At 45.9% G+C, this 18,270-nt stretch overlaps 1 protein-coding gene across 1 annotated transcript in view; it reads right to left on the bottom strand.

Moving 5' to 3' along the window:
* Nucleotides 1-313: 313 nt before the first annotated feature.
* The window catches only part of FAM162B (family with sequence similarity 162 member B), a 114,332-nt gene continuing 96,375 nt past the window's right edge, over nucleotides 314-18,270 (bottom strand). The window contains exon 4 of the mRNA XM_085611307.1: nucleotides 314-2,361. Coding sequence (XP_085467433.1) covers nucleotides 2,245-2,361 — 117 coding nt within the window. The 3' untranslated portion in view covers nucleotides 314-2,244. The remainder of the gene's footprint in view (nucleotides 2,362-18,270) is intronic.

The following is an 18,270-nucleotide window of genomic DNA, read 5'->3' as shown; positions in this document are numbered from 1 at the left end:
GTTTTAATCCCTAACAACCACAGAAATTCACCAGTTATAGTTATGGTTATTTCAAGTAGCTAAAACTTGCACCCTCGCCATGCTAGTTTCCCCACATATTACATCACTCATGACATCTTCTATGACATCATTGACAATATCACTGCAACATTTGCAGTGACATTTTTAAAGAGAAAAATGTGCATGGTGGAAGTGCAAGTTATAGTTACCTTGTGACTGAACATTTCACCTAACTATAACGTTACTTTAACATTCATATTATAAAATGTTAATTTATGTGAACAATTAATTGATGGAATCCAGGTACTTCCTCATTAAAACTAAATTTAATATACCAATATAAATGGGTAAAACAACAGAATATACAGACATAAGTAAAAAGTAACATAAGTTGCTAGAAAATCCTTGCGTATAGAATACAAAACACATCAAATACCTGAACTTGTAGTTGACTCTATGAAATGATTTCGTATGCATGCAACATGTCTCCAAAACATATTTTTTCAAAAATAGTTTTTTCTTCACAAAATGAATCCTTTGCCCCGTTTATGAGTCGACAATGCAGTAAAACCTCAAAATGATCAAACAAGTTACCATCCAGCGTTATCTTACATTTTCTCTGCTCTTTACAAAAAACGATATTCTTTCTTTTAAAAGAAGGCTTGAATATAGTAGTGAAAGACATTCAAGCATGGTAACTCCCCTGCCTAGGAGCGAGAATCCCAACAAATGTTTACAGTCTAATATGCTGAAAAGTATTGGTCAAATACAGTTTTCCTTCTTTCTCTGTCATTATCTCCCTCCGGGGTATTACCAAAATGTTGATATATTAGGACTCTTGGTTGTCACTCAGCGCTGATTTTCATATTGTGAGGCTCTGTTTATTAGACACCTCTTAAACTGCTAACAATACGTTTCAGAGTCTACTTTTTGATTGGCCAAAATCAGGAAGACTATAGTGTTTTGAAAAACTTAAGGGCCAATTGTGTCTTTTCTTGAATTCTCCTGCTGTTGCATTGACCTAACTAGTATAAGTATGTGTAAACTGCAGCAGTAAAGAGCTGTATCTCTCATCTGGTTCCAATTTTAGACCCCTCTTTATGAACTACTTTCATACTCAATGAGATTAATTCTTAACCTGTGGTCTGAGGACTGTTGGGGGGGCCGCGATGCTTTTCCAGGGATCTGTGACTGCTTAGAAAATTTATTAATATTAATATTCAGATATTAATGAGATTTATTTCAATAAAAAAGCAAACTGTAAAACTGAAAATTTTCTAACTTTCTGTAAATGTGAAGGGATTCGAAATGTAAGGCTAAAATTATGTTTATATCCTCATATTGATTTATGGGACCAGTTTAAGTGCTTCAAACATAATATGGGCTCTGGGCTGTCTCAGTTAAATGCAGAAAAGCTCCAACTTTTCCATTCAAATAAAAATGTAGATTTTTTTTTTATAATGGTTTGTAAATTAAATTAAATATTTCAGAATTTGTGTATTTGTTTGTTGAATGCTTGTTTCAATACTTTTGTGTATAGATTTACGGTTCAAATCATCAAAGATTCTGAGGCCAGGGTCCCCATATTCCAATAATGATTCATTGGGGGTCCCCAGATTAAAATAATCAAGTATGGGTCCACTGAGGTCAAAACTTTCAGAATCACTACTCTATGGTATTGCTTTGTGTTTGCACCGGAAGGTTATAAAAAATGCACAGTTTCTCCAAACTATTTGTAAATATGCTCTAAATATGTATGCAGAAATTGTGCTTTTCGAAGCTCACCAGTTCCAATTTAATTTACATGCTGTGATATTTATTAACATTAGGCACGTATTCCAATTTGTAAATAGGTTGCTTCTTTCTTGTCACTTAATCAGTCTACTAGACCTTTTTTTTTTCTTGGTGGTCATCAGTTTACTAGACTTTTTTCTTGGTGGCCATCAGTTTACTAGACCTTTTTCTTGGTGGTCATCTTGTGCATGTGATATACTGCTCTATACCTGATGTGTCTTTCAGCCTGGCTAAAGAAGCTTTTTCACAGCGAAAAATAACACTATATCAATAGAAAAACAATCACATAGGCACCACATATATTTGAACATCTGGATCAGTGTTCTAATTCCTTTCTAGAGTTCCAATAGTTCATCCTCGCTTGAGTGCAGTCTTGTTCACCCACTTTTATGAGTTATGGTTTTTTGTGTGTGTGATTTCGTGATCAAGGTATATTTTTTTAACACTAAATTATTCCAGCTTAGACTCCTCATTTTCTTCCGCCTCTTGTTTCTCCTGTGCCTCTTTCCGCCACTTGGCTTTTTTCGCAAGGTTCAGAGTTGTCAGGGACTCGTGGCGTGCAGCAGCCTGTAAAGGATAAAAACAAAGTTTCAGTTTTCAGTTTTTGCATCCTGTGCCACCAATGTATAGATCAAAATATATATATATTGATTTGAAGTAGTTCCATAAAATGTACTAATGTTTCTAGTTGCAAGGCACCATCTTTGGCACAATGGGCCCGACTTCTTATATGATGGTCTTTACTCAGTCAGGGTGTTGTAGGACATTACGTCAGCCGCCCTGAGGAACAGACAACTGCCATATTTAGGGATTACCACTTGCCCAGCGGTATTGTACCATTATGGCGGTTCCTCTGAAGATGCCAAAGTTTGTTGGATGGCTGTCATTAGTTTTGACGGCCGTCCGCCAAACAATTTGGTTTTCAATATAAAACTCCCACAGTGGGAGTTTGTTTTAAAAAAAGAAAAAAGAAATACCCCCACACCCACTGCGATTTGTTCTATGGGTATGGTGTTAATTATGTTTAGTTTTTTTGCTCGTAACCGCCAGGTTTTCAATGGCAATGACGAAGAGAAAAAAGAACATCAAAACATTTTCCCTAAAGAGGGCAGATGGTATGATACCCCTACCCCTATGGCCAGCACTCCGTCAGGTCGTCCAAGCTTTCTATCATTTGAGACAACAGGAGCACCATCGACAAAAAGCGGACTGTCCGCCCGACTCTAAATAGCACAGGTAAATCGAGAGTTTGTCAAACAGGGTACTCTGTCACATTGGTGATGTTGTACCTTGTAGGCCAAACTCTGTCAGGCCCTAGGACTCTGGTATGGTATTCCACATCAAGTCCAGTGTTATCCATGCAGCACACCAAGGAGGCGCTTATGAAGAGCAATGAGATAGATACCACTTGTCCCTGGACCCTCCTTTCCTATATAAGATTCAGAGATGCAAAATCTATCAAAGGGAGAGAAAACAAACATGCAACATAAATGTAGCCATGGTGGGGTACTCTTGCAGTGAGAGTACATTCAGAAATATGGATAATATATGTTGGCTTTTAACTGTCTCCATTGAATGGTTATAATTAATAACCTTTCATATGGCCTTATATGCTTGAGAAAACCACAAAGCCTTCGGCTCAGGCCTTTAACGCAGGAGCGGGACTTTAATAGCCGGTATAGCTCACTACGGCGGGCTATAAGGCTATAGTTTATATTGCTATTTGGCAAATTCAGGCACTTTTAGAAACACTGTTTTGCGTAATCACACAGTTTTAATAATTTAAATAAAGTATTCCTTTATCTATAATTTTATTGTACTTGTTTTCTGTCTGGAAGAGAGTTTTGCATACTATTTGGTGCTGTGACTATTATTGAAGTAACTTTTTTCTTTACCTCTAACCTAACCGTTATTTTACACCTGCATAAACATAAGCATGACTTTGAGGCTCAATTTCTGAATTTTTGTCTAGCTTCTAAATTTGGGAAATATGAGGGAAACCAAAAGAAGGCTCCTTGTCAGTACTAAAAACGTGGACTTGTTTTACTTCTCATATAGATACCTTAAAACAGGGCAGTTATCCTGGAAATTGTTCAGCCCCTGAACAAAATGGCACAAATTTGAAATATTCGAAAAAATAGATGTTACTTTTAGACATTGAAGGCCTTAATTACTCTCAGGATCTGGGTGTACTATATGATATTGCTGTGGGATCTTATCGTGGAGTACACTCACAGATACCATTTTGGGTCCAGTCAGTATCGTCTACTTAACTTTAGCTCAACGCTGGGTAGTTGTGACTGAAAGCTGTAAGGCGTGGCAAAATAACTTTGTGTGAAGCATTGAACAGCACCAAACAACAAAATTAGAAATTCACACACCAATAAAATTTATAAAAATAGAGCATACTTTTAGAGGCCTTATTCATCAAAATCCACCAGAAGGTTATGGAGATACAGATTTTTTAAGCTTTTGTCACTTTTAAATGCAACTGTAAACAAGCATTGTTCAACAAAAAGTTTGTAAACATTGCAAAAGTTTGGAAAAGTTAGTGCGGGTACTTCGGCCCTAATTGGGTGACTAAATCAGACAGGGATGAGGTATAGGGGGCTGTATGTATACTTTGAACAGTTAGCTGGCCACCAAAGTGTTTTTAGAGCAAGTTACAAACTCTACAGCACAACCGCCATAGAAGTCAATGGAATGGTCCTGATGCTGCGGAATGCAGGCAAAGATGCTCAAAAAGATGCTCTGGTTGTGGTGCGGTCGACTGGGGTGTCTCAGTGGCGGTTACCGGGATCACAGGTGATGTTGGGTGACTTTGGCCACAGAGATCAAGGTCCCTCTCAGTCCTCTACGTTACAGTGGTCAGACAGCAGATGCTGCGCTACTGGTCTTGCAGCACTGCGGTTGGAGGCAATCTCTGTGGGGGCGGGTGTCCCTTGGGTGCAACTAATCGGGAGTTTGACAGCACTCCCTGGTCCGGCAGACTCAGATGTAGGTTTTGGCTATCTTTGATTGTCTCTTTGTGGTGCCCGGCGATTAGTAGCGGCAAAACATATGCTGTGGCTACCAACTTGTCCGTTTGGGCTCTTTCAGCTCTTGTTGTCCTGGAGCTGGTTCCCAGAGATCAGACTGGTCCTCGGAGTAACTGCTGTTGGTGAAGGCAGAAATGTGACTTTTAACTATGTCGGGAGTCACAGGCACAGTCCGAGTCTCGCTAGCCCAAAAGTGCAGCCGGTGCAGCCTTCACAACGGTGCAGCCTCTCTTTGTGCAAACAAAAAGCAGCCAAGCAGTTCATCTTCTGTACTCGCTTCTTCAGACATAAACTGAGGGGCAGGGTGCCAGGGGTGCGTTTCTTACCCCCAGAAAAGTGATCTGAGGGGACAACACAATCATTAGGCAACGGTCTACTCTGTCCCCTCCTCTCTAGTGACGAAGTTCCTGTGATGTGTGGCATCTGACTATCCCAGTGTGCCCTTATTTTTTCCCCCTCAAGATGGCAAAGCCCTTCCTTGGTCATCAGGAGCATGGTTGACTGTTAAGGTCTATAAATATTAGAAGATGCTGGCCTGCCTTGTTTTATCAACATCTTTTACAGACTGAAAATATTTGTATGATGATTTATGATTTTATATCAGCAGATGTAAGACTGAGGTGTCTAGTGAGAAAATAAGTATTTTAATGGTAATGAACTTGTGGTATTTTTGAGCACCCTTATTATATTTGTAATTTACATCTGCGCAAGGCACTTTTTGATTTTAACTGTAGAGATGGGTTGCTCGGTTGAGCTTGCGATGATCATGAGCATCCCTATTATACCTTTTGCTTACATTTGCACAAATCACTTTGTGATTTTAATTGTTGAGACGGGCTGGTTGGACTGAAGGAAGTATTAAATCTATTTGAATTCCTTGTGTTAACACCTGCATAAGGATGCCATAGTAATTGAGCCAGGCCAGTGCCAATAGCCAGCAGTCTCTCCATATATTGAGGAGGGTGTTTTCATGACTGAAATACTGTAGGGATATATAATTTTTAACAGGAAAACAAATTGTTACGATGCAATGAATTGCTGATTGTATCTATGAGTTCTTTTATGGTTTTAGCCAAATAAAGATTGATCAGGCTCTTCTTAGTTCCAGCTTGATCAACCAGGCAGAGGTCAAGCAGCCTCATCTCTCTCAATATACTTAATGACCATGGAGTCCCTGTGCTCTAAGATTCACAATAATATCAGCAATTGAGCAATTTAACCCTTCCTTTGTTTAGTTCTTTGCTCATTACAGGGGTAAGAGGAGCAACCATTCCAAATCTTTCAGCCATTTTTCCTTTGCATTTCTGTACATTTCCCAAATCCAGTGTCCCATTATTACCACCTTACTGTCTTCCATTTCCATTAAAATATCAGAGGCAGTCCTATTGTTTTCCTTTAGGTTGTGCTTGATTTCATCTATTATTGTGATACTAAAATCCGGGTCCTCTCGTGAGAGCGCCTGAAGTCTCCAACATTGGACCGTCGTACTGTAAACATCCTAGTTCAATTGCAATAGTAACTGGTTATGATGTCAAAAGGTCCTACAAAGTTATTAAACATGGGTGACCAACTCACTCTGGCAACCCCATTATGGGACTCCGAACAACTTGGTAGCTTGTGGAAATCAAAGGGGTTTGCTAAATGGAACCTTATCGGAATCTCGCAAATCAAAGACATGTGGAAAAAAGGTTAAGTATAGACATCTACTACTTTACAGCAGCAACATGAGTTGGCTGACTCTGAACGTTTTAGATATTCACAAATACGTCACGCACTAAAATCCCAATTCCTGGCGGGCTCCTCCCCTCCCGAACCCTCTCCCCTAGAAGACAGACTGTTAGACGGGCATCTAACCGAAAAAGCCATCTCACTGACCTACAAAAAAATTAATCAACAACATGACAGACCCACTGGGGGCGCTACGTGAGAAATGGGTAGGGGATGGCATTGAATTAGACGATGAGGGCTGGCAGGAGGCGGTGTCCTTGCCAAGAGTGCTGGCGATTTCGGCCAGACTTAGGTTGATCCAACTGAAAATTCTGCATAGGATTTACATCACTGGGCCCACACCGGTCCGCATGGGAAGAGCGGACGGAGGGGATTGTAGAAGAGGCTGTGGACAGGTGGGAACATTCTTACATATAGTATGGGAGTGCGAATACATACACCTATATTGGCATAGGATCCACAAAGTACTAAGCAAAGTACTCACACTACTCCCAGAGGCAAGAAGATGCCTCCTAAACATATGGGAGCCCACATACTTTAATAGACACCACACACAATGGGTCACACTAGACTATAGGGAGCGACACAGGCACCCAAAGTAAAAGCTTGGGAAGAAGACCTAGACTGGTGTATGTTTAGAGAAAAAACAGTATAGACAGCCCGCGGTTGCCCTAAAAATTGGTCCAAGGTCTGGGACTTTTGGAACTCCTATAGAGGATGTATTTGCAACCCTCCACTTAATATTGACCAGGATGACTCCCCCACCCCATAGTGATTCACCATGGCATTCTGGTGTAGATGATTGTTCATTGCTGACCTCCCAGATTGTACTAAATCTTGTTTCCTTTCCTCTGCATTGTATACAATATAACGATGTATGTTAATAAAAAGTATTATAAAAAAATAAAAAACATGGGTGACCGATGCAAGTCTTGAACCTTGGAGAAAAAAAGAATATCTGAATATTCCCTGGCAGCTGGTTTACCTGCTCACCAATACTTAATGGGTCTCAATGCAGCTGTCATTCCATCACTGCACTAGTTAATCACACTACTAGTGGGGAAGGCAAAGAAGGATGAGATCTGTTTCAGTCTATGACACCCAAATTTATAGTCCCCTTTCATAATCTTGGGTTGGTGTGCTTATTGCACGTTTTTGACAGATTAAGAATCAAAAAATGGAATCTGGTCAACATTAGGTGCATAGCTACTTGCTAATTGCAAATCCGATCCATCCAATCTTCATCCAGCCTTCCTTAACCCAATATATATCACCCCTCTTGATTAGGTTTAAGTCCTGTGGAGGTTACTGCTGGCTTGCTCAAAGCAAGACTCCCTTGGCATAAACTGAGTATTTTGTAAAGAACAATGGGCTCCACTATGTTTTGACCTGCAATCTGGCAGAAGATCCTTGCATACTGCAACTGTTATCAGTACCATGGTTTTGTGTACTGGTCGTCTCAAATATGCATTTACCTCTTTCAACCCGAAACTATAGGCTCATAACAACCCCACCTAAAACTACCCCATCAAAGCCAAGCTGCCCAAGGCAGTAGAGGAAATCTCCACTGCCTATCATATGAATTAGCTCAATCAATAAGTGCCCAAATTATTATTTCAGGAGATCGGAGTGGGAGCAGCAAATATGGCTCAATGGCACCCTTGTCGGCTGCACCAGTTACCGTTCTTCTACTTGTACATCAACTTAGGAAAGAACATTCACAAGCAGCCTTCTAGATTGGCAACTGTCAATTCTTTCTTGGGCCAAAATCCCAGCATGCAATCAAATCCGCTCATCTGCAGTGGTAGGGATAACCTCAGGTAAATTGTAGTCATTGCTCATAAGCTTCTCCTCCTTGCACTCAGACTCCATGAAGTTCAACTCTGAGCCAGAAGATTTTCCAGTTGGCCTTCTATTAAACTGCTCACCGACCTTTGCCATTCCAGCCTCTCTCTCCATTCATGCTCACAATGTTGTTGACCTTCTGGTCTTCAGGCCTCAATATTGCCCATATTCATCTCTTGGGGTGTTGTTCCCACTGATGTGTATTACTTTCTCCTGCAGCAGCTTGTTCTTCAGCCTAGTTCCAGACCTATTTAGGGTTGTCAAAAAATAGTGTTGTGTCATTACTGAGTATCTTAAGTTGCACAGGGAAAGAATGCATGACGCATTCTCCTAAGTATCTCAACTTACACTTGATCCCCATAAAGGTAAAACATTACTATAATTTGATTTAATAATGGACACACATCCCCCCAACCAGGGTATCTCGGTGCGCAGTCAACATGAAGTATTTGAAGTGCTGCTGCACTGCTAGGGCGTAGTCAAAGAATATCATGAATTTGGTATTCTCAGCAACATAGTAGCCAGCCTTCCTTGCTCTCTGCAAAAGTATATCTTTGTCTCTGTAATTCAGCAGGCATGACAACACTGTTATCGAGGGTCATTTGGTGGTAGAGTGGCATCCCAGTTGTCTGTGTGCTTTTGCCATGGCATAAAAGATGGAGAGACTATGCCACATAATTTGCTGCATCAACATATTGTCCAGGAAGGTGACCAAATTGGCTCCCTATATGCTCTTGGGCAATCTACCCTTATTTAATACTGCTCCCTTGTGCCTAAAATGGCCTTAAGTATTTTAGCTAATATGACCTATGGTTGTGCTTTCTCTGTGCCTTGCCCATCTATTATTTCCATATTTGGAGAATTTGCTTGTGCGTTTGCTTGATTGAGTTGAGGGTCTTGGATGATGTCTTGATTTTTTGTGGATTTTTGCTTACCTATATCAGCGAGGTATTTTCTTTATTTATGTATTTTATTTTTGAAGCTTGTACAGCTCTTGGTTACTCCATTACGGAGTGTCCCCGCGCTGGATTCCATCAAGGCTGAGCTCATTAAGTGAGGTCTGGGTGGAGTTTTACTAAGGGGTGAGATTTCCCTAAACAGTCAAGTTTTAAGATGTTTCCTAAAAGCTGATTCTGACGTCTCCAGTCCGAGGTGCCAAGGCAGTGAATTCCACTGCTTGGCAGCCAGGTGCCTAAAGGTTATGCCACTGAAGCATTTTCTGTTGTATTTAGGAATGCTAGCAAGTCCAGTTCCAGCTGATCTCAGGCAGTGCGTGGGGTGCTACGAATGTATTATAGGACGGAGATATTTTGACCTTTGCCCTGTAGTATTCTGTGGGCACATCACAGGGCTTTGAAGGAGATCCTCTCCTCAATAGAGAGCCAGTGGAGAGTTTCCAGGGCATGGTCAGTGGGTGAAAATGTGGGGATATTTAACAGCATCCGAGCCGCCGCTTTTGCACCTTTTTGATGCCCCCAGATAGAGAACATTACGGTAGTCTAATGTGGACATCACCAGTGCCTGGACCGCCCTCTTTTCAGCACAGTCTGGGATGAGCCCTAGGATTTTCCTCAGCATTTTTAGAATCCCGAAACAGGTACCAGTGAGGGCGGAAATTTGCTTGGAAAAGGATAGTGTGGAGTCGAACCAAACTCCAAGATTTTTGACTTTGTGGCTCAGAGAGTGTGGAGATCCTAAAATACTGGCCACCAATTAGAGGAGCAGATGAAAGGTTGTTTCCCTACCACTTAAATATCAGTTTTACGGGCAGTTAGTCTGAGTCAGCTATGTTTCATCGAGCTTGCCATGTCCTCTAGGCAAAGCTTGAAATCCTCTGTCATTTCTCTTGATTCTGCCACCACCAGGACAGCACTGTTCACGCCGCAATAGGCGCATAGCTTTGTCATGTCTCTCAGCCGGGTCACCCATCAGCATCTCGCTCAGGCAAACATCTTGACTAAAACAGTAGTGAACTCTAAGGAAAGAATCCTGGTTGATTTCTTCATTGTAAGCAGTATGTAGGACATCATAATCAGTTCATAGACAGCAAGGATTCCATAAGGTAGCAAACTGCATGATATAGAGTATACCATGTTTTCAGTTTGGGCCGGCTGGCAAGGAACTCCAAAGAAAGCCTTTCATGCCACTAGATGCTGCCTACGAACTATGAATGTCAGTTGTTTCTAATGTAGAATTAACGACTAAAGCCATTTAGAAAAGAACCACTTTTCTGGTAAGCAAAAAGATGTAAGTGAAACACCTAAACTACCAATAAGAACAACTTTGAAATTAAATCTGTTCCAATAGGTAAACTATGTCTGACGTGCTGTAGTGTATCCTATACATGCCTCTTTTATGTGAAAGTTTAAGAAAAATTATTAGGGAGGGGCATCCAGTACAAAGAGACCAATTCACAATTTATAAAGAATCGTTGAAAAGACAGAAATTACTGCATTGTAGGTTTTAAAAAACATTTTTTCATAGATTTCTGACGTGAAGGGGATTTCCAAGGATCCATAGGTGCAATTGATGTAAATCACATAGTTTAATGCCTAGTCCTACTACTCCACATTTACTTGTGCATATTTGTAGTATGTAAAAAATGTTAGTGTAAATATTGTGGGCCTGTAAAATAAACCACTGTCGATCACAGTGAGTAGCATTCCAATCCACCTGTTTTTACACAATGTGCAGCTATAGACAGAGACCCGCATTATACAAGTCGGAACTGGCTCTATTCCTCATTGTTGGAAAGGCGTTCGCCGGAGGGGGGTTCGATGCCCGTCTTGCCCACCCCTTTGACCCACCTCTCCCACGTAGGCCGAACCAGGCGCGCACACCCTGAGATACACTACGAACAGAGTGACACCACACGTATTCTTTGTAGGACGATAGGTTCTTTTATCGATGATTTCAAGGGATCTTTATGATCCAAGATGCAAGCAGTACAGCAGTGGCACAAAGTACCACAAATCGGTCGTGGGGAATGGGGGTAGCGGGACAGTCTTTCAAGATAGTGTCTCTGCGAAATACCCTGCGGATAGCTCACAATCCTCGAGCTGGAGGGTGTCGTGTCTCTGGGTGATCTCTTACCGAGTCGTCCTCAAGGGGAGCGCCGCGAGTCTCTCAGCAGGCACAGGTGGTCGGAGTTCGGGAGCCGTGATTCCGTCAGCAAGGCTCAGATGGTTCAATAGCTGGGGGCCGCGAGTCACTCAGCAGGCCTAGGTGGTTCAGTGTTCGGGAGCCGCGACCTCGTCAGCAGGGCTCAGATGGTTCAATAGCGAGAGGCCGCGAGTCACTCAGCAGGCCCAGGTGACTTCAGCATTTAGGAGCCGCGACAGCGTCAGCAGGCTCGGATGGTTCCAGGTCTTCTCTGCATTCGTTTCTCCGGCACCCCTTGTTATACTCCGCTGGCTCTTTGAAGTCCGGAGTCCTCGCAGAGGGGGGACTGGGGTGACGGAGGGGGTTCAGCGGGATTTCCTGCCGCTCACTTCTTTGGTCTTTTCAGGTGGGTCTGGGAGGGACCCCAGACGCTCGGCAGGGGAGGCGCCTGCTCCCCAGGGGCCTGGTGGCCGATCGAGTCCTCCCGGGGAAGGCGACCCGAGGTGTGACTGGGCTGGCGCCTCTGGGTCTGGCTCGAGGGTTCCCGCTCCCTCGGTCGGACATGCGTGGTAGGGTGTCGAGTCTGTCAGGGCTCTGGCCGGCCCTCGGATCTGGGTGGCTGGGGCGGCCGGAGTCGGAGATGTCGTGTCTTGAGGGTGGTTGCAGGTTGGCTGGATGATTGGGAGGGCAACGCCGTGAGGCCGGTCTCACACTCATGGGAATAATCCATCCTCCACTGTCAGGTGAGGTCCCCTCCAGAAAGGAAGATAAGCAGCCCCATACCAGTTTCAGCCTTGTTACGCCTCCTCAGTGAGATGTTGCTTGGATCTGTAGTACAGTCAGCAAGAGACCCATGTTCCTCCATCACCTTTTGTGTGGTTGATGTAACACACTAAGTAGCAAAGGGAATGCCCAGTGGGTTGGGGTACCCCTGTGATTGGCATGACCTCTCCTGTAAGGCCCTAGTACACAATAGGGCAGGGGGATTAAAACTACCTCTAAGTCCCCAAGCATATAATAGGGCATGGCAGTTTAGAGGCGCGCAGCCCTTTTCTGCACTTGCATTTGTACACTGCTGAGCCTGAGGTCAGTTTAAAAGAAGCCCTGTGTGTGCAGAAAGAGGCAGGAGAGGTGCACAAAGAGGCAAAAGAGGGACAGGAAGAGGCAAGAGGGGTGAGAAAGAAGCAAGAGAAGTGCAGAAAGAAGCAAGAGAAATGCAGAAAGAAGCAACAAAGGTGCTGAAAGAGGCAAGAAGCATGCAGAAAGAGGCAAGAGAAGTACAGACAGAGGCAAGAGAGGTGCAGAAACAGACAAGAAAGGTACAGAAAGAGGGTACAGGGGTGCAGACAGAGGTAAGAGGGATACAGAAATGTGCAAGAGAGGTCCAGAAAGAAGCAAGAGCAGTGCAGAAAGAAGCAAGAGAAGTGCAGAAAGAAGCAAGAGAGGTGGAGAAATAGAGAGGAGGGGTGGAGAAACAGTCAAGAGGGATGCAAAAATTTGCAAAAGAGGTGCAGAAAGAAGCAAGAGCAGTGCAGAAAGAACCAACAGAGATGCAAAAAGAGTCAAGAGGGGTGCAGACAGTTAGGACAGGTGCACAAAGAGGCAAGAGGGGTACTGAAAGAGGCAGGAGGGGTGCAGAAAGAAGGAAGAGAAGTGCAAAAAGAGGCAAGAGAGGTGCAGAAACATGCAGGTAAGGTACAGAAAGAGGGAATAGGGGTGCAGAAAGAGTCGAGAGGTGAAGAAAGAGGGAAGAGGGGTGCAGAAAAAGGCAAGTGAGGTGCTGAAAGAGGCAACAGAGGTGCAGAAAGAGGCAAGAGAGGTGCAGAAAGTTGAAGAGATGAGCAGAATGAGGCAAAAGAAGTACAGAAAAAGTATGAAAGGTGCAGAAAGAAGCAACAGAAAAGCAGAAAGAGGCAAAAGAGGCGCAGAAAGAGGCAATAGTGGTTTGCACACCATTAGTAACAATTTAATACAGACTTTCAGCAATCAGTTACAGGTGACCATTCTAGGTTTGCCAATGGCCTTCCACCTCGCTGTAACACTTGTCACTGCATTTTTGGTAACGTTTGAACCGTTTGAGCTACAGCCAATGTTTTTTTGTTCAAATCTATGGATTATGCAGCAGATGATGGATTATGTGGTAAATGCCAAAAATGTATAATTGTGCAAAAGTCAGTGCAGCCAAACTGTTGCATAGTTCCAATGGCCCTGCTCATACTCTGACTAGGTCCAGAAGTGCTCCTCAGTGGTTCCTTTTTTTTTTCTCATTGAGTTTATAGTTTAGCTCCTATGGAAATGAGGAAGACTAAACCTGAGGTTACTACTCAACAACACAGACTATCATACCACGAAATTACTCTCCATAACACATAATCTCACTCTACATAATTCCTATACACTAAATACCACATACTAACTATCCACATCAAAGTCTATCCACATAATCTCACTCCACATCATACCACATAATTCCACTACACACAACCTACATCCACTCCACTCCAAGAAACATTAGTAAAACACTTTTACATTTACAACGCCTATAGCTCTATCTCTCGCAAATGTGAAACCTATTACAATGCAAATGCTTCTTTAACTAGTAGTAGCGTTTGCAGAGAGGTGGAGAAAGGGGGCTGTGCTTCCGACCAGTGCTCAGGAAGTCTGCTGCGTAGGACTTACAGTAGGTACCAGGAGGGCTTCTTGGCCCCCAAAGTCCCTCAGGAGCAAATTGGACTTCATTACCCATCCCGTAGTGTGCCAGGAGGGGTGTTTGCAGAGCAGTGGTGAAACGGGGGCATGGCCTCCAAAGACGTCTTACCAATATCACTGTTGGAGACTTACTGGAGGTAACAGGAGGGGTAGTTGGCTCCCAAGAACAACCTTGGGGACCAACTTCCCCTCCTATTACCTGCAATAAGTCCCACACAACAGCATTGCTAAGTTCTTATTGCAGGCCATGCCCTCTTTCCCCACCACTCAAATGCGCTACATGGCACGCTCTTGGATGGGGATTGAAGTCCCCTTCGCTGCTGGGGGTCCTTTAGGAGCCAACTAGCCTACCTCCTACCTCCAGTAAGCCCCACACAGTGGGATTGCTGAGAGGTAGACAAAGGCCACGTCCCCTTTATCCACCACTCTGCGAATGTGTCCCCTGGCGGGTTGTTAGTTGGGGAATTAATTCTCCTTCAATACTGAGGGTCCCTGGGGGCCAAGTAGCCCACCAGGTACCTCCAATATGCACCACAGAGCTGGATTGCAGAGAGGTGGTCCGAGGCCACACACCCTTTTTACCCCACTCTGTAAACGTGCCTCTTGGCGCACTGCTGATCGGGGGATGAAGTCCACTTGTGTCCTGAGGTCCTCAGGACACAAGAGGACCTCATCGCCCCACCAACAGTACGCCAAGCAGTGCATTTGCAGAGTGGTGTAAAAAGGGGCATGGCCTTGGACCACCTCTCTGCAACGCAGATCGTTGGCCCCCAGGGACCCTCAGAATTCAAGTGGAAATAATTCCCCATCTACCAACGCGCCAGGGGGCGCATTTGCAGAGTGGTGGAGAAAGGGGGCATGGCCTCTGGCGAGATGCTGTTTTTTTTCTTTTTTTTTCTTTTTTACAATGGGAGATGTGTGGTTCCCCTTCTTTTACATTTTTTGGGCCCTGGGGACCCCATCCCCCAGGGCCTGACCACTATTTATTAAAAAAAATTATTAAAAAAATGGGAAGTGGGCCGCGTGGTCTGCCTTCCGCGGCAATTTCGGCCCCGGGGACCCCATACCCCGCGGCATGGCCAGACTTTTTATTTATTTATGTATTTATATATGTGGAGGGGGGCCCTTCTCAGGCCACTTTTGGCCCCAGGGACCCCATCCCCCGGGGCCTGGCCTCTGGGATTGAGACCGTAGGGGGACCACCAATGCCTGCATGGTCCCACCGGCTCCCTGCCTCCTGCGGGAGCCGGCATTGCTTTTGAGCAAGGGGAGCTGCTGACATGCAGCTCCCCTTGCTCAACAGCAATTCTGCTTTGCTTCATTGAAGCAGAGCAGGTTTCCCTGCTCTCGATTCAAGAAGCAAAGCAGAGTTTGCTATGGCAGGGCGGGAGCCGTGCTCCTGCCCTGTCATAGCAAACAGCGATGTCCCGGGGGTGGGCACCCTGGGACATTGCAGGAGCCGGCCCAGGGGGGTGGCGGTCCCCAGAGCCATCGAGGGCTCCAGGAGGGGGGCCGCATGGACCCCCTCCCTTTATTTTCAAAGCCCCGGGGAGATGTGGTCCCTGGGGCTTGGGGGTTTGTAACAGACCCCTCAATTTCAATATTTAGTGACCCGGAGAGGTGGTGGTCCCCGCCCACATTCATTTTGTCTTTAAAACAGAGCCCCGGGGATGTGATGGTCCCCTGGGCTTGGGGGGGCCCGCGAGGCCCCCCAACCTAATTTTAAAAATGCCCCGGGGAGGTGGTGGTCTGTGGGGCTTGTGGAGCCGCAAGGCCCCCCCACACTTTTTGCATAATGCCCTGGGGAGGTGGCGGTCCCCGCCACATAATTTAGCATGTCCCCTGGACCTTGACCAGCCGGGGGCTTAAATTCATCAAAGCGCGGGAGTCCACGCTTCGTTTTTTTTAATTTTCGCGGCTGGATTCGCGACCCCAATGCGAATTCGGCTGTTATAAAAATAAAATGCTTTTTTTTGCCCTGGGGGTCCTTGTAGGACCCCTAAGCAGGCCTAGGGGGTCAGGGTGTTTCTACCTTGCCCCCTTTTCTTTTTATCACTTTTTTTTACTCTTTTCTTGTGACTCGGTTACCGAATCACAAGATGACTGCCAACACTCCCTGATTTGGAGTGTTGGGAGCTAATCAGAGTGAATCTCGTGCCCAGGAGGGTTTGCGAACCCTCCTCGGTGATCAGATATCGATATTTTTCTTTTTCTAATTTCTCTGGAACTACTGAACAGATTTACACCAATTAAAACAAGCATTTGCAATGCAATAGGTCTCGCATTTATAAGAGTTTGAGCTATTGGCATTGTAAAATTACAATGCCTTTTATTTATGTTTTGGTTTTAAAACAAATAAAAGGCATTGTCATTTACAATGTCAGTAGCATAAACTCGCATAAAAGCAGTGTGTGGAGTGCAGCAGTGTGCGGCGTGCAGCAGTGTGTGGCGTGCAGCAGTGTGCGGCGTGCAGCAGTGTGTGGCGTGCAGCAGTGTGAGGCGTGCAGCAGTGTGCGGCGTGCAGCAGTGTGTGGTGTGCAGCAGTGTGTGGCGTGCAGCAGTGTGCGGCGTGCAGCAGTGTGTGGCGTGCAGCAGTGTATCGTGTAGCAGTGTGAGGCATGCAGCACTGTTTGGCATGCAGCGGCGTGCAGCAGTGTGCGGCGTGCAGCAGGGTGCGGTGTGCAGCAGTGTGCGGCATGCAGCAGTGTGCTGCATGCAGCAGTGTCATGCAGCATGCAGCAGTGAGTAATGCAGCAGTGTGCAGCAGTGTGTGGCGTGCAGCAGTGTGTGGCGTGCAGCAGTGTTTCGTGCAGCATTGTGCGGCGTTCAGCAGTGTGTGGCGTGCAGCAGTGTGTGGCGTGCAGCAGTGTGTGGCGTGCAGCAGTGTTTCGTGCAGCAGTGTGTGGCGTGCAGCAGTGTGCAGTGTGCAGCAGTGTGCAGCATGCAGCAGTGTGCTGCGTGCAGCAGTGTGTGGCATGTAGCAGTGTGTGGTGTGCAGCAGTGTGTGGCGTGCAGCGGCATGCAGCAGTGTGTGGCGTGCAGCAGTGTGTGGCGTGCAGCAGTGTGTGGCATGTAGCAGTGTGTGGCGTGCAGCAGTGTGTGGCATGCAGCAGTGTGCGGCGTGCAGCAGTGTGTGGCGTGCAGCAGTGTATCGTGTAGCAGTGTGAGGCATGCAGCACTGTTTGGCATGCAGCAGCGTGCAGTAGTGTGCGGCGTGCAGCAGTGTGCGGTGTGCAGCAGTGTGCGGCGTGCAGCAGTGTGCTGCATGCAACAGTGTCATGCAGCATGCAGCAGTGAGTAATGCAGCAGTGTGCAGCAGTGTGTGGCGTGCAGCAGTGTGTGGCGTGCAGCAGTGTTTCGTGCAGCATTGTGCGGTGTGCAGCAGTGTGTGGCGTGCAGCAGTGTGTGGCGTGCAGCAGTGTGTGGCGTGCAGCAGTGTTTCGTGCAGCAGTGTGCGGCGTGCAGCAGTGTTTCGTGTAGCAGTGTGAGGCGTGCAGCAGTGTGCGGCGTGCAGCAGTGTGTGGCATGCAGCAGTGTGCTGCGTGCAGCAGTGTGTGGCGTGTAGCAGTGTGTGGTGTGCAGCAGTGTGTGGTGTGCAGCGGCATGCAGCAGTGTGTGGCGTGCAGCAGTGTGTGGCGTGCAGTAGTGTGCGGCATGTAGCAGTGTGCGGCATGTAGCAGTGTGCGGCGTGCAGCAGTGTGCGGCATGCAGCAGTGTGAGGCGTGCAGCAGTGTGAGGCATGCAGCAGTGTGAGGTGTGCAGCAGTGTGCGGCGTGCAGCAGTGTGAGGCGTGCAGCAATGTGAGGCATGCAGCAGTGTGTGGCGTGCAGCAGTGTGTGGCATGCAGCAGTGTGTGGCGTGCATCAGTGTGAGGCGTGCAGCAGTGTGAGGCGTGCAGCAGTGTTTCGTGTAGCAGTGTGAGGCGTGCAGCAGTGTGCGGCATGCAGCAGTGTGTGGCGTGCAGCAGTGTGTAATGCAGCAGTGTGTAATGCAGCAGTGTGCGCAGCAGTGTGTGGCGTGCGGTAGTGTATGGCATGCAGCAGTGTGCGGCGTG

This window comes from Triturus cristatus, chromosome 6 (assembly GCF_964204655.1).
Source record: "Triturus cristatus chromosome 6, aTriCri1.1, whole genome shotgun sequence".
NCBI lineage: Eukaryota > Metazoa > Chordata > Amphibia > Caudata > Salamandridae > Triturus > Triturus cristatus.
The sequence above is the reverse complement of the archived record's forward strand: the minus strand, read 5'-3'. Positions and strand labels throughout refer to the sequence as shown.